This window comes from Mixophyes fleayi, chromosome 1 (genome assembly GCF_038048845.1).
Source record: "Mixophyes fleayi isolate aMixFle1 chromosome 1, aMixFle1.hap1, whole genome shotgun sequence".
NCBI classification, from domain to species: Eukaryota; Metazoa; Chordata; class Amphibia; order Anura; family Limnodynastidae; genus Mixophyes; species Mixophyes fleayi.
Genome location: NC_134402.1, coordinates 157,651,246 through 157,667,180, shown reverse-complemented (window position 1 = coordinate 157,667,180; position 15,935 = coordinate 157,651,246). Strand labels below are relative to the sequence as shown.

The 15,935-nt window shown below is 37.9% G+C and overlaps 1 protein-coding gene across 6 annotated transcripts in view; it reads right to left on the bottom strand.

The window, feature by feature from the left end:
• Positions 1-15,935, bottom strand: part of ADAMTS3 (ADAM metallopeptidase with thrombospondin type 1 motif 3) — a 186,771-nt gene that overhangs the window by 129,051 nt on the left and 41,785 nt on the right. For all 6 annotated transcript variants that reach the window (XM_075202327.1, XM_075202344.1, XM_075202334.1 and 3 more), the window contains exon 4: positions 579-729. In XM_075202327.1, coding sequence (XP_075058428.1) covers positions 579-729 — 151 coding nt within the window. The remainder of the gene's footprint in view (positions 1-578; positions 730-15,935) is intronic.

Genomic DNA, 15,935 nt, shown 5'->3' with positions numbered 1-15,935 from the left:
ACTGTTCTCCTATTTATACTGCCATCAGAGGATGTTGATAGCAGAGGCTTCCCATTGGAAAAATTCTTTATTATTTACCTAAAGTATTTTTTCCTTAGTTAAACACATTGTAATAATACTTATTTTTTCTGTTTCTTACTTTTTTTTTTACTTCATTGGGTTTTTTTAAAACTTATTTGCTCTTTTTTGTGGTAGAGTAAGTGGACTTGGAAGCTCGTCTTAGCTTACAGTTCCCTCTGTGCTTGTGTAAGCAATTCCGGGTCAAGCATAAGCAGAGGCAGCCTAGACTGGCGAAACAGTAAGAGGACTCTTACTGCTGCTAGTGAGTATCGCCTGCGAGCTGAGTATCACTCAGTTACCACAGTGACATTTTCATGGTAATTAACAACAAAACAAGATGTTCTCTCTCTGCAAGAAGTTGTAATAGAAAATGTATGTTATTGCTGCTGGATCATAAATAGACCCCCGTATGCCTTCCAAAGTCACGATCAGGCAAATGTTCCTAAGTTGCAGAAAAGGGAAATTGATTTTTCAAGTCTGATATTGTATGTAGAGCCACAGTGTAATTTGTGCCTGACCTGATCTGTTGGGGATATCTTCAGGTAAAACTTTCTTTGCAGTCGATCTTTTGTATATTACATGTATTCTTCCTTTTTCTTCTTCCAGTTGTTTGCCTTTCTCTAAAGGTTCAATGAAAAATTCATCTTCTTTTGTTCGTATCATTCCAGCCTATAGATAAAAAAAAACAACAATATTTTTAAGTGTAGTTTAGCTTTTTTTCATACATGTTTGACCATTGGATACTGTTGAGATTTTATCACACAGCATAAAGGTCAAATAATCATATTTCGGTTTTGAAATCTTGCAAAACCTCATACAGTATGTGTGTGTGTGTGTGTGTGTGTGTGTGTGTGTGTGTGTGTGTGTGTGTGTGTGTGTGTGTGAGAGAAATACAGTTTGAGGACAAAGCTAGAGCACACAACAGTGTGTAACATAAATACAATGTAAAAATACATCACACCTATACAACATTCAAGAACTAAGAGCATGGAATACATGCGGCGTCCAAGAACCAAGAAAACGTGCAGCTTTAAAATCAACGTATGACCAAGAAAAAGGTAATCAAGGAGCTCCCCTTATTCCATAATCTTTTGCCTTTGGTATAAGAATGAAGTATATAATAAAGATGAGAGCATACATGCCACATTTAATACATGTTGGGTTAGACAGCTCACATTTGGATCCTATGTTGTGTACCTCATTAGAAAATCACATTTTTCCCACTTGCGTAGTATTTTTTTTTTAATTAAGATTTGAAAAATATATATGAACATGTAATTGTACCCATGGAAAAAATAATGTAGTAGGGAGGAAAACTTAATCATTTGAGCAAACAGTTAATCTTCATTTAAGTGTTTCTCAGTAGGACTTTTTTCCTTTTTTAGCTGCAGCGTAATGGAACAGATGTGTTGTTGTTAGTCCTTTTTAATCCTTAATTCTTCAAAAGAATGCAACTGTATTGCATAAATCAAATATATATATATATATATATATATATATATATATATATATAGTGGTCAAACTGAAAATTTAGAAGCGGTGATATGGGAAATGTAGGTGACACTATTTGATAGTATTACAGTGTGTATATATATATATAACAATCTGTAGGCCATAATGCTTATATGTACCTTTTTAAGAGTAACAGCCAATATATTGAGTATACTTGGCCTAAATTGACATGCCAATGCCAGCACCACGCAGAACTTAATATTTTGCAAAATAGAGGGCCCTTCTAGTTCTTTCAGAGTACCATTCCTCTCATAAAATCATCCCAGCAGGACCAGACATTGAAGTTTACAAGGTCCTGCTAATATAATATAGGTCTTCACCTATGCTGGCATTTGGTCATGGGAAATGCGGTTATCATTTGGGCTAGCGTGTAGCTCTGATAACTACTGGTATAATATATGCACCCACTTCTGCTAGCATATAGTTATGGGTACTAGAGGTATAATATAGACACTCATCTCTGATGACATATAGTCATGGCACTGCTGGTATAATAGCAACACCTAACTCTGCTTGCATAAAACCATATGTGCACTCTACCGCCTAATAGATAAGCATAAATACATACATATATATCATTGCTGTATGACATACTTATGCAGGCAGTCTGCTGGCTATTATACTCTTTAGCATTATACTCTTTAGCATACTCATATAGAGCCTGATTCATGTTCTGATGTAAGTCTGTTTGCATATCTAGTGTGATAGCTCAAGCTCAATAGATCAATAGCTCTGCGCATGCTCAGAAACAGACCTTATACCAATGAACGCAATTCATGTAGGCACGCAAATGACACAATTGTGTGCGATTTGATAAACGGATTTGGGAAGGAAAGGGTAGATAGGCTTTGTACAGTTTACAATGAGGGGCGTGCCAATTCAAGTTCTATGTTTCTCGTACGTACCCCTGGTTTCAGCTGTATTACGTGCAGCTAAAGGGCAAGTGCAAGTGCCGAATGATAGTGATGACTGACATGGCATAGTCTTTGTATTAAAATATATATATACTTTTTTTTAAAAAATCTATAATTGTATTAATAATTATACTGTTAAGAGGTGTTAATTTAGTTTATAATTCACATTTTTTTATGTGCTTTGATGTAACCTTTTAGTGAAAAGACGCTGCCTCTCTACAGTCATGGGCAAAAGTTATGAGAATGGCACAAATATTATTTTTCACAAAGTCTGCTGCCTCAGTTTTTATGATGGCAATTTGCATATACTCCAGAATGTCATGAAGAGTGATCAGATGAATTGCAATTAATTTCAAAGTCCCTCTTTGCCATGACAATGAACTTTATCCCAAAATCTACATTTAAACCCTGACAAAAAAAAGGGCCAGCTCACATCAGAACAGTGATTCTCTCATTAACACAGGTGAGAGTGTTGATGAGGACAAGGCTGGAGATCACTCTGTTAAGCTGATTGAGTTAGAATAACAGACTGGAAGTTTTAAAGGAGGGTGGTGCTTGAAATTATTGCTCTTTCTCTGTTAACCATGGTTATCTGCAAGGAAACACATACAATCATCATTGCTTTGCACATAAAGGGCTTCATAGGCAAGGATATTGCTGCTAGTAAGATTGCACCTAAATCAACCATTTAGCGGATCATCAAGAACTTCAAGGAGAGAGGTTCAATAGTTGTGAAGAAGGCTTCAGGGCACCCAAGAACATCCAGAAAGCACCAGGACCATCTCCTAAAGTTGATTCAGCTGCGGGATTGGGGCACCACCAGTGCAGAGTTTGCTCAGGAATTGCAGCAGGCAGGTGTGAGTGCATCTGCACGTACAGTGAGGCGAAGACTTTTGGTGGATGGCCTGGTGTCAAGAAGGCCAGCAAATAAACCACTTCTCTACAGGAAAAACATCAGGGACAGACTGCTATTCTGCAAAAGGTACAGGCATTGGAATGGTGAGAACTCGGGTAAAGTCATTTTTTCTGATGAATCCCCTTTCAGATTGTTTGGGGCATCTGGAAAAACTCTTGTGTTATGCCAACAGTAAATCATCCTGAGACCATTCATGTGTGTGGCTGCTTCTCAGCCAAGGGAGTGGGCTCACTCACAAATTTTCCTAAGAACACAGCCATGAATAAAGAATGGTATCAAAACATCCTCCAAGAGTAACTTCTCCCAACCATCCAATAACAGTTTGGTGATGAACAATGTCTTTTTCAGCATGATGGAGCACCTTGCCTTAAGGCACAAGTGATAACTAAGTGGCTCGGGGATCAAAACATCTACATTTTTGGTCCATGGCCAGGAAACTACCCAGACCTTAATCCCATTGAGAACTTGTGGGAAATCCTCAAGAGGCGGGTGGACAAACAAGAACTCACAAATTCTGACAAACTCCAAGCATTGATTAGGCAAGAATGTGTGGCCATTTGTCAGTATGTGGTCCAGAAGATGATTGACAGCATGCCAGGGCGAATTGCAGAGGTCTTCAAAAAGAAGGGTCAACACTGCAAATATTGACTCTTTGCATAAACTTAATGTAATTGTCAATAAAATCCTTTGACACTTATGAAATGCTTGTAATTTTACTTCAGTATACACCATAACAACATCTGTCAAAAAGGTCTAAAAACACTGAAGCAGCAAACTTTGTGAAAACAAATACTTGTGTCATTCTCAAAACTTTTGGCCATGACTGTATATACGGCAAGTAAGATTTAAGTAGAGCATACTTACACTCAGTTTTAAATTATATCTTGAGATACGTTGGGATTTGAATATGGTTGGAACCATGCACAAGTTCCATGACTCTTTCTCAAAACGTAACTAGCGTGCAAGTTTCGTCCGAACATGAATCAGGCCCATAGGCACTCTCCTGTCAGGTATAATTAAATGGGTAATACAGTTATTGGTATATACAATATGGCTGAATGGTGAATAATTATTTGGGCACTTTGCTGGATATTTTTATTATTATCATGTTGGAATAATGTGTGTTGAAGCACTACTTTTATAATACGTATGAGGGTACTGCTTGTATTTTCTATGGAAAAATGAGGGTATATTCCTAAATGTATAACTTCCATATACTTTGTCTCATGATAACTTGTATTAGAAACTCTGACAAGGTGCATGTGTCTTAGAATGCCAGAAAATAGTCTCATCTTGGCTATTTGAAAAGTATTACTTTCTATTGTGCAGGATAAAATAAAAAAAATGACAAACCACATTTAGGGTTAGAATAACATATTTAGAAGGAAACAATCACCAGCATGAAGAAATTCTAACATATAAAATTGGCAAAGCTCTTTTCTACATCTATCCAAATTTATTTGTATTCATAATTTTATAGCACATACAATTCTATACAACTTTGTACTCTGAATGTATAATGCCGCTTGCCGTCCCAAACAATTTCACAATAAATGATATACAGCAGAGAAGGGCAAAGTTGCGCTGCAATATCACACAAACTGAATTTAGTTTGTGTGTTTACCAGAGGTGATAAGCTATGCCATGGAATTCCATTCCACACTGTATTTGACCATTTGCATTTATCAGAATTTATAATCTGTGAGTCAATTCATTCTGCAGTGTGGTGTAGCTGTGGTAGTATTGCGAACTCTTGGGTGCCAGATTCCGCTGGTGAAACATGCAAAACTTTGGGGCCAAATATGAAACATACTCCAGTTTAGAAAATCTCAATCATCCCTAGAATACAGTCATATGATTTCTTTTGCAGAAAACACATATGAGAACACATACAAGATGACAGATATAATGTATGCATGTATGGTGTAAAGCTTTGCTCCTTTTGATGGGAGGTGATGGGTAGCTTGGTGCATTCATAGATAAATCTGAATCAGAGCCTTTTTCCAATCAACTTTTAACGAGTGCTGTGGAGGTGTTGGAAGTCAAGAGCATCTAATTACTTTATGTATTAATAATATATAGTGTCCCAGAATAGAGTTTGTCCTCCCAGACTCCAGGAAGAGCTGACAGTTCTCCTAAAAGAGAGTTTAACTTGCATGCAAGGTGGGTGGAGATGTGCTGCAATGATGCGAATCACGTTATTAAACCCTACCAACCTCAGTGAACACTGAGCAGGCAGGGGCACGATGATGTTATTAGCATCGGCATATATTTGCCCTGCCCATGCTTATTTTCATGACTCGGATTTATATCTCCCGGTAAGGAGGTATGAAGAATAGGCAAGACTGAGTTTAGTGTTCTCTATGAAGATTTACAGTACATTTTCCTTTAAGATATACAGCAACTTTATATGTAAATAACATGCCATATATTGTATACTTAGAATCCAGGAAAAGCTATAAAAGTTGATTTATTTTGACACTGTGCTTCCTAAACATTTACAGTTCTTAAGGGAACTCTGTGGTTACAAATAACTTCTTAAGTAACTCTGTCCCTGCCAATTGTTTCTTACTGCACCACTGCACTTCCCTGTGTTGCCTACAAAGAGGTTCTCTCCACACAGATTTTACAAAACCTTACAGATGTCACATTCCAGTCAAGTGGTAATGGATCATCAGATGCACTTATAAAACAATGACTGCCACTTTCTTTGGGTGCTGTCAAGGTCTATCCTTGCTATCAGAATATTTACTTTCGGTTACTTGAGTGCCAGACCACATGTTTTGCCTAGTTTATTCAGAAAGTTTCTTTCAGGTAAAGTAGCCCAAGTGTATGACTAAGCCTTCATTGAAATAATAAAGTCATCTGTTTCCATCATTTACTCCATTTTATGGGTAGCACATTTCTAAAATGTTATGTAACTTGTCTAACTGTGGCTACTACTGCATTATACTTGTCTTTAACGGTTTCAGGGGCTGAAATGATTGAACAGTGCAGAATTTCATCTGGAAGAACTAACAGTATCATGGACGCTTTCCTGTTGCCGTGCAGTAATATTAGGCTGGCACAATGTCTAGGCATGTCAATATGTTTCTTGTCATATGAAAAGTAAACCTTTCCTAAGATTTGCTATGTTAACAAATGGATGTCTTACCAGTTGGCTCGTTCAGCCTATACTCTGCAAAAGCCATTTTCATTTATTTTGACCTTATTAGGAGAACATGTGAACAAAACGGTCGGCACCAAAGGAAAAAATGATATTCTTTTTGCGCCTATATCTCTTGCATCAGTCAATGCCAAAGGTGCCACACCTCTGCCTTTCCATTTGTACAACTATAAAATTCCAGTGCACTCAGCCAGCTATAAGATAACAGGGCATGCTGGGAGATTCAAAACCGACTGGAAAGACCCAGACTTCTTAAACCTGTTCTATAAACTCTTCAATATTCTTAAAAACAAAACAAAATAAAGTGTCTGTAAAACGATACAGAACATAGCAACAAATCCATGTTTTGTCAACACCCACATCTGGATTTAAGAAGTAATATCTATGCATAAGAGCAGTTAAACAAGGCATTTTTATTTCACACTTACTTAATAAAATTTCCCATCAATCTTTCCGTCTCTTTGTATTGTTGGCTTATCAGGTTACAGGTCTTGTACAGGAATGTAATAAATATAGAAAATCTGCTCCTGTAAGTGCAGTGACTGTAATTCAGTCTGCCCATAAATACAATAGATGTAACTGAGAGACAATTTTCTACACTGTCAAAAAAAAATGTATTAAAACAATGTTGATTTGCAAAGGGCAGGATTTGTATGGTGCAGCACATTAATATATCTATTAGTTTGCAGGTGACTACCCCCACTGAGCATGATCATTGTCCAGCTGTACATCTAAGGATCTTGGGCCTGATTAATTAAGGAGCGTTAATGTTTATATATGGCATATTTTGCGTAAAATTGCACTGCACATCCACAGCAATTTCCAATTCATTCTCGAGCGCAAGTGACCATTACTATAGTCTACAATTTGAGGGGCGGAATGGGGAAGGGAATGGGCGCATGCACATAGTCAATGTACAGTAACGGCGTGTCAAGATCGAGCGCCGCATCCAATTCAAGTTTTGGGCTTCTCACAGTTATGTGATTTTCAGTCGTATCACTTGCACCATCTACAGGTCTGGTGTAAGTGACAATTACTGGAGATGGCGGCTGCGGATGCAAGCTAGGACATGTGTTTGCCATCAGGAGCAACTGTAAAAATGTATTTTATGTACAGTAGACATTCCTTACATCCTAATAAATACATTTTATGTTTTTATTTTTTAATGTTTTGCCATTATGACTATTTATTAACAGGTGACAATCATTGAATAGTTTTGTAGATAAATTTGTACAACTCATTTTCACATACTGTATATACAATTTATCATCAATATACATATGAAAATAGTTGCTAAGTGGCGTATTACATATAATATTGTGATGCCCGTAGCGATTCTGGCTGCATATTTGGTCACTTTAGACTAAACTTACTGAAAATCTCTGCATATATGAACCAAAAGGAACTGCAGATTATGATCAATATCTGGTTGGCAAGGGAAACACAAGCACCAAATTATACCAACTGTACTGTGGGCCAAATTTGTATGACATGACACACTGAATTGTGTAAGAAAATTACAGACGACTTTTCTCACTGCTTTTGGAATTCACACAATCATGTGAAGGACAATATGGCCAATCAGCAAAAAGTTATTTAGTTTAAATGATCTTTCAGGGGTGGATAATTTGCAGTTGCCACAATGTGCAGATATGCGTGTATTCATTTTAATAATTTAAATATTTGTCACTTGTTAGCAATAATGCATTCTTTCCAAGAGTTACAATATAAGAAGCAAATGTGAGTGTCCAGCACAAAGCACGGAGAAAAATAGAAAAGTTTGAATTAATGAAGAACTAGGGGCCTATTTATCAATGGGTCCCTGTTTGCGGAGATACTGCTGATTAAAAGCCCTTATCGCTGTAATTTATCAAAATAATATTGCTGAGCAAATAAACGATAGTTAACTGTCCCCCGGCAATATTGGCCCGTAGCAGTAAGGTTTAATTTACCGATATGTTGGGCAAATCTCTGTCGATATGCACATACCAGCTAGCTAGCTTGTCAATATGCAATGGAACTGAAAGCTCAGATTTGGCCTTTCAGTTCCACTTGGCAAAAAAAAGTAAATTAAAAAGATAAAAAAAGTTGAAAAACATTAAGCATGCTCTATTCAAATAATGAAGCATTTAAAAAACAAATATATTGCAATTGTTATCACCATCCCACCATCCTCTACTTGCTAAATAGGCTTCCCCATGTAAAGGCATAGAGGAACCATCACATATAAAAGCCGGAAAGCTGGGAGATTATCTTAAAAATTCACTTCACGCTAGATCATACTTGCCTACTCTCCCAGAATTTCCAGGAGGCTCCCGAATTTCGGCAGTCCTCTCAGACTCCCAGAAGAATAGGCTAATCTCTCGGATTCTAAAAAATGTCGATATTCACAGTATTGAATATCGGGGGCAGGGCTTAATCGTGTCATAAAGCCCCGCCCCCGCTATTCAATGCTGTGAATTTCGTCATTTTATGGTGGGGGGCAAAGCTTTGGTGAAGCAAAGATGTCACCATGCCCCCTCCTACCCCTGTAACATGACCTGTCCTCCTGGAGGCCAGAGTCAGAATGTGGGCAAGTATGCTCTAGTTAATGAAGATATATTTTTAATATGTTACTGTATTACATGTATTAAATACTGAATTCGAAAATATCCATTACAAAATTGAAAGTAAAATATATAAATATCTGCAATGATTTACCAATTTGCATTTAAAAATTAGATATTGTTGTTTTCACACAATTAGTCCCCATTCCCCATACTAGGCCTACCTCTACTGTTCTGTGACAGAAAACGGAAAATGGGCAAGCACAAGTGGGATTATGGCCTCGCCAAAGCACAAAATATTTATATAGTATGCATGCAGAAACTCTATAAGTCCGAAATACAGGGCTGACTCTACCAGTAAGTCACCAAGGGAAACAAGGCTTAGGAGATGACTAAAGCACTAAATGAGTGACATTATGTCACCATATCTCCAAACATTTTCAGTTTGGGAATCATGACAACGTGCACACACTGCCACATAGGAAGGAGAAGAGAGTGTGGTCACACTACACGGGGCGGACCAATGCCACAGGGGCATGTCCAGTGCTCTGAAGTTCTAGGCCGCTCAAAATCCTCTACCCCGAGAGGCACAGTAGGAAAACACCAGGTTCTTATTGGAAGAGTTAGCCCAGGTGAGGCGTAACTGAAATGTACCACCTGGTCTGGCTCTGTAGAAAATCTCACCAGTTGATGACATAGAAGCGTTTCTGGTATCCTTTGAGAGAGTTGCAAAAAGGGCAAATTGGCCTCCAAAAGTTTGGACTGAGAGGCTAGTGTCATATCTAACTGGCAAAGATCAGCGAACTTATATGGATCTGGATGAGGAGCAGGCCTCCTATTATATGTGCTTAAAGTCTGAGATATTGGCTTGCATTGAGGTTTCGGTGCCAGGCCGAGCCCAGTGCTATCATGAGTGGCGATATGACCAAGAATAACCGGTCAGAGCACAATTGGCTGGAAACGTTGGTTTCCAGCTTTGCCCTTCCCAAAAACCATAACTACTTGGTTACACAAAGTAAAGGTCCTTGCATACATGGGGCGACTGAGAAATATGAGAGAACTCTTCTGCCAGTTACCCCTAAAAACCAAGGCGTTATGGTGTTTGCTGCCATAGCGCCTATGCTACGGTATCTGCTTATTCTGGGGCAAGACTTCCCACTATTTAAAGAGTTTCTATGTAAACAAGTCCGGATGGACATGTTGTCATCTGATTCAACAGTCTGGAGCCTGATTTTAAAGGATCTGACCTAAAAATAACAGCCTGGACATTGACATTTGGGAACTGAGGTGAATGGTGTAGCAAAAACCGCCCAGCCTGCAGAAGTTCTATCATATTTTGTTATTAAAAATTTTCTGTGTAGAATTAGTATTGTACAAGGGGAAAAGGTAGAACAGTTAACGGTTCCGCAGGTTAATTTACCTCTAGTGTTAAAAGCAGCAAATACACATGTTGGTGGGGGAGACTTGGGGGAAGATTAAACATGGGATTAAGTTCTGCTCAGGTTGGACTGGCCCAGTGTACATAGCCAGTTATTTCCAGTCTTGTGCCATTTGTCAGAGAACCTGTCCGAACCCAATGTATAGGGCACTTCTCATACCAATACCTGTAGTGCAGGTCCCCTTTGAATGTATAGATATGGACCTTATGGGTCACTGGACTAATGAAGGCCAGTGACCCATGAGGTCCACTTGTGGGCATCAATATATATACTAGTGGTGCTTGACTATGCAACTCGATATACAGTGGCAGTTCCCCTCTGGAATATAAAGTCCAGCATCATAGCTAAATAGTTCTTCTTGATTTTTACACATTTGGGACTTCCCAAGGAAATTCTCACTGATCAAGGCAACCTGTTCATGTCCAAGTTGATTAAGGCCCTGTGTCAGCTATTAGGGGTGACATCTCTTCACATCTCCAAGTACCATCCACAAACAGATGGCTTGGTGGAGCAATTTAGCTGCACAATAAAGCACATGATGAGGAATGCTGTGTTGCAAGAGAAAAAAGATTGGGAAACACTTATCATACCATTTTTATTGTTTGCCATCCATGAGGTACCTCAAGCTTCAACACGGTTTAGTCCTTTTGAGTTATTGTTCAGCCAAGGGGTATTTTAGATATGAAGATTGGTAGCAGCAAAGCCACAGTGAGCCAAATCTGTTACAATTTGTGGCCCAAATGTATGAGAGCTCCTTAAAGATAAGGCACATTTTACCTAATTTTAGGTTATGATAATATTGCTGTACTTTGATAGTTCAATCCTATGGACAAGATCTTGGTCATGAACCCAACCCAGGAAAACAAACTTTTCACCCCCTGGCAAGGTCCATTTGAAGCCCTAGAGGCTGTCAGCCCTGTCAATTAAAGGTCTGTCAACAGTGTAATCTGATCTGAATGTAAGTTTTTCACTCAGCAGTTTGAACTGTTCTTGGATTTTGATTGGTTGCTGCATGATCTGACCTAATGTTTAGCCTGTCTCTACCTAGTTACTGTATAAAACCAGCCCATTTATTTATGGCAATCATCCTCTGCAAGTTGTTCCCTTGTCGTCTGTTATTTTTGACTGTGTAGCTAAGTATTGGGATAAGCAGAATATCCAAATACATGAGTAGATAGGTAGATTATCTATTTACATATACCATTTGCAGCCATTTAACATAAGAATTTGTCCATGTAGTTCAATAAATGATTTAGCATCTATAAGCACCATTGCCCACTGCAGAGTATACAAAACATTCCATTATTAGTTTACATGTATCATGCCTAGAATTTTCTTATCTGGCCAAATTGATATAAATTAAATAACATCCATTTATTCCATAGTGGGATGTAGTCTTACACTTTTGCCAATAGCATAGAAGAGTAATTGCCCAGTGCCCAGAATGAGTGCCCAGCATGATTAATTATTGAGTAACATGTGGTGAACAAGGAACACTAGTACAGTAATTGTGTGGAGACATTGCTCACTCTATATATTCACTAGTCTGAATATTAGTGTTTCATAGTGATCAATTCACTTAGTGATGGACACTCTACAAAAGTTTAGAAAACTTATTTTAAAAATGTCTTTGATAATATATTTTAAAATAATATTGTATTTAAAAAGGTATTTAAGAATAATACATTGTATAAAATAAAAGTTAAAAAGCATATACTAAACTAAACCTAAAATTATTATTATTATTGTTGTTATTATTATTATCATTTATATATAAGGCGCCACGAGAAGTCTACAACTCTGTTCAATGGGGGTTAGAGCAAACCACAAAATTACGTAATGAACAAATAGAAAATAGCAATAAAAGATTGGGGAGAATAATTAGTAATCAAACAATTAGCAGAATGGAAACAAAAACCAGAATAAAGAAGGGGAGTGCAGAGAAGGGAAGGGGACAGACAGGGAGCAAGCCCACATGGAGCCCAATGCACTGGTGCACTGATAGATGCGGTGTTGGTGCGAAAAACAGGGATAGATGCTGAGGGTTATCTTTAGTGACCAGGCTAAAAGTGCACCTCAAGGGTGCGGAGGTAAAAAGGAAATAGTAGGAAGGGAAAAGCACATGAAGAAAGAAAGCCCTGCTTACCTGTTATATACACTTAAAAAGTCTTTTTAAACAACTTTTTGTTTAAACTAGCGACAAAAAATGAATGAACTTGCCTGAAAACAGAGCTCTTGTCATAATTTGGTACATCACCCCACTATCAAAATTGTGAGATGGTCACTCCTTAGTTGTTGCGGAGCTGTGGCAATACCTTTGCAACTCCCTTTTTCTTTGAAATTATAAGTGGTATAATGTGAGTGGGGTCTCTGGATGTTGTTTTTCCATCTGTCCTATTCACACTTAATTTAAAAGCTCTATGGGGTGTTACAATGCATCCAGAAACTCTGTTTGCATCTACCTCTCTTGTCTAGAAAAGACTGGAAATGTTTTCAGGAATTTTCCTCTCGTCCACTCCTATTCCCTTGCATTTCATAACTCCCTCCTTTTTTTAACTTGGACAATTGCAGGTGGTTGACAGAGCCCTAGCTTGCCATTACCTAAATAGAAGCCCTACTGAAAAGGATCAAGAGCTCTGTGTTTCATCAATTTAATATCCCTGCATTAACGCCAGCCAAGCAGACACAGAGCTGATGCCAAGAGAAACATATGGGACTCAGCTGAAGGGGGGCCAGTTTTTAGAGACAGCTCTGTAGTCTAAACTTCTTAAGGAGTCGGTATAAGCGTGCTTTCATTCAAAAGGTGCTGTTTCGTCTAAAAACACAGATTCAGCTCAAACACTGCTACCTTTCACCCTCCCTGTTAGCTTAAGGTGTATTTAGTTCAATGGTTGTGTGATGCCTGCGTCACAGATACCTGCCGCTTGCTTTTTTTTTCTTTTTCACTTTTTTTTATCTTAACAAGAAAGAAAAATAATAATAATAAATAAATGTATATATATATATATATATATATATATATATATATATATATATATATAGGCTAAACTGATTAGCAAATATTAATAACACTAGGAAAGAGTATCTTTTAAGTAGGCTTGCTATCTAAAAAATTATATACCAGTGTTCTTGTATCTGCTCTTTTAACTACATCGGCAGTGAGTTAAATTTTGACTTAACTTATATGTCACCGAGTATGATAAAACGTCATTTGACACAACTGTGTTATTTCACCACATTTCTTTTTTCTTATGACAGCCTTATGCCTGAAGACATTTTTGCAACTGAGAGATAAAATCTTGTGGTCAATATCATTAATACTTTTACTGCTCTCTCAGACATTCTGTTGACCTTTTACTGTCAGTGCCATAAAAAAGTCACTGCAAATAAAAAGAAAAAAAAACCTCAAATGCTAAACGACGTTACTGGGAAATTTCATAAACTCAGTTTCTTTTCCTAGAATAAGGCAATGGAAATGCCCATACTTAGTGCCCTTTTACAGTCTCAGGTCATTCTCTTTCCAGAATTTTTGAAACTGTACATACACTAAAAGGTCTCTTTAAGTAGTGGTGAGCAAAGCGGTCTGCAGAACATACCAATTATTTTCAGCTTCTTTAAATAATGCCATTAAAAGAAAACTTCAACTGATTTCAGGGATCATTTGTTTGTCTTATGCAGATTATAAGCTCTCGCGAGCAGGGTTTTCTCTATCCTGTTTCTGATCCGCACCTTCTTCATCAACCTAGTATGTATGTTCTGTTTTTATGTATTGTGATTTATTTTACAGATTTGTTTTACCTATGATTTGTAAGGGTGAAAAAATCTCAGTAATACTATAGTAAGGTACAGCATGTGGAATAAAAATGAGTAGGACATCAATAGAATAGTGGTATCCACTTAATTTCACCACCCAAAAAATGGTACAGCAGGAATAACTAATATAATATGCAGATGTTCCTGGACTACAACTCCAATTTGATTTACTAAACACAGCCCTCCTTACCATTGTAAGGGAGGGGGTTCTTTAATATAAGTCCAGGGGGCACCAGGACAGTAAAAATACCAAATGAGTGACTCATTCAGTATGCTTGTAGGCTACTGACTTGGACGCATTTCTCAGTATGGCAACTTAAATAACAATGGTTGGATTCAGGGCCTGATTAAGGGTTCAGGCCACCCTAGACTAATACACTCACAGGGGCATATTCAATTACAATTCCGGTCCGCGGGATCGCGCCGGAACGGGCCACGAGGTTAATCCACGGTACAGCAATAACGTGGATTTTCGTTTGCACCCAATAGGGTTGCGTACGAAAATCCACGTTATTGCGGTACCGTATTACTGGCAATACTGCGCACTTTCCGCAGTAACGCGCGTTACTGCGGACCGGAATCGTAATTGAATATGCCCAATAGTGTCCCCCCGCCTTCCACGACAGGCTAATATGCGGTAGGTAGAAACAAACTCATCCTTATTTAAAAATCCGTCCCCACCACCAATGTTTATGTTTCCTTATTTTATAAACCTGTCTCTACTTGGCTTTTTAAAAGGGTCACAGCAATCTTTGTCACTGATTTTGTTTTCATTAAAATCAGAAATGTATAGCGGAAAAGCCCAGTCAGCCTATTGAAAAATCAGGCCCTGGTTGAACTTATGTAAAAGTTATTAGGACCAGTGTTATTATCTTGACCTCGCAAATGATCCTAATATGCTGTAATATACTTTATTACCACATCAAGTTATTAAAAATAATAAATCCCAGTATACTCACCAATAAGATGTCTTCTTCTTTTGTCAGCAGCTTTAAATCCAAATTTGCTTGACAACCACGTCCAACAATATTTGTATTCCACTATGTCCATGCTTGAACTATTCTTATCTTCAGTCAGAATGACCCCCGTATTTGTAATTCCACAATGTCCATGCTTGAACTTTTCTTATCTCAGGTCAGAATGACCCCCATATCTGTATATGCAAATCCGGAACATGCTTGTTAAAAAAAAAATCCCAATACACACACGAACGATACATACCAGCGTCAGGCTGCGTGTACACTGTACAAGCAGGGGTTCATTCGTGTGTGTATTGGGATTCTTTTTTTTAACAAGCATGTTCCGCATTTGTATATACACATATGGGGGTCATTCTGACCTGAGATAAGAAAAGTTCAAGCATGGACATTGTGGAATTCAAATATTGTTGGACGTGGTTGTCAAGCAAATTTGGATTAAAAGCTGCTGACAAAAGAAGAAGACATCTTATTGGTGAGTATACTGGGATTCATTATTTTTAATAACTTGATGTGGTAATAAGGTGGGGGTGTGGTGTTTTTTTTAACATTTTGTTTTGTGGAACTACAGGTCTCAGCCAGCCACGGGTGT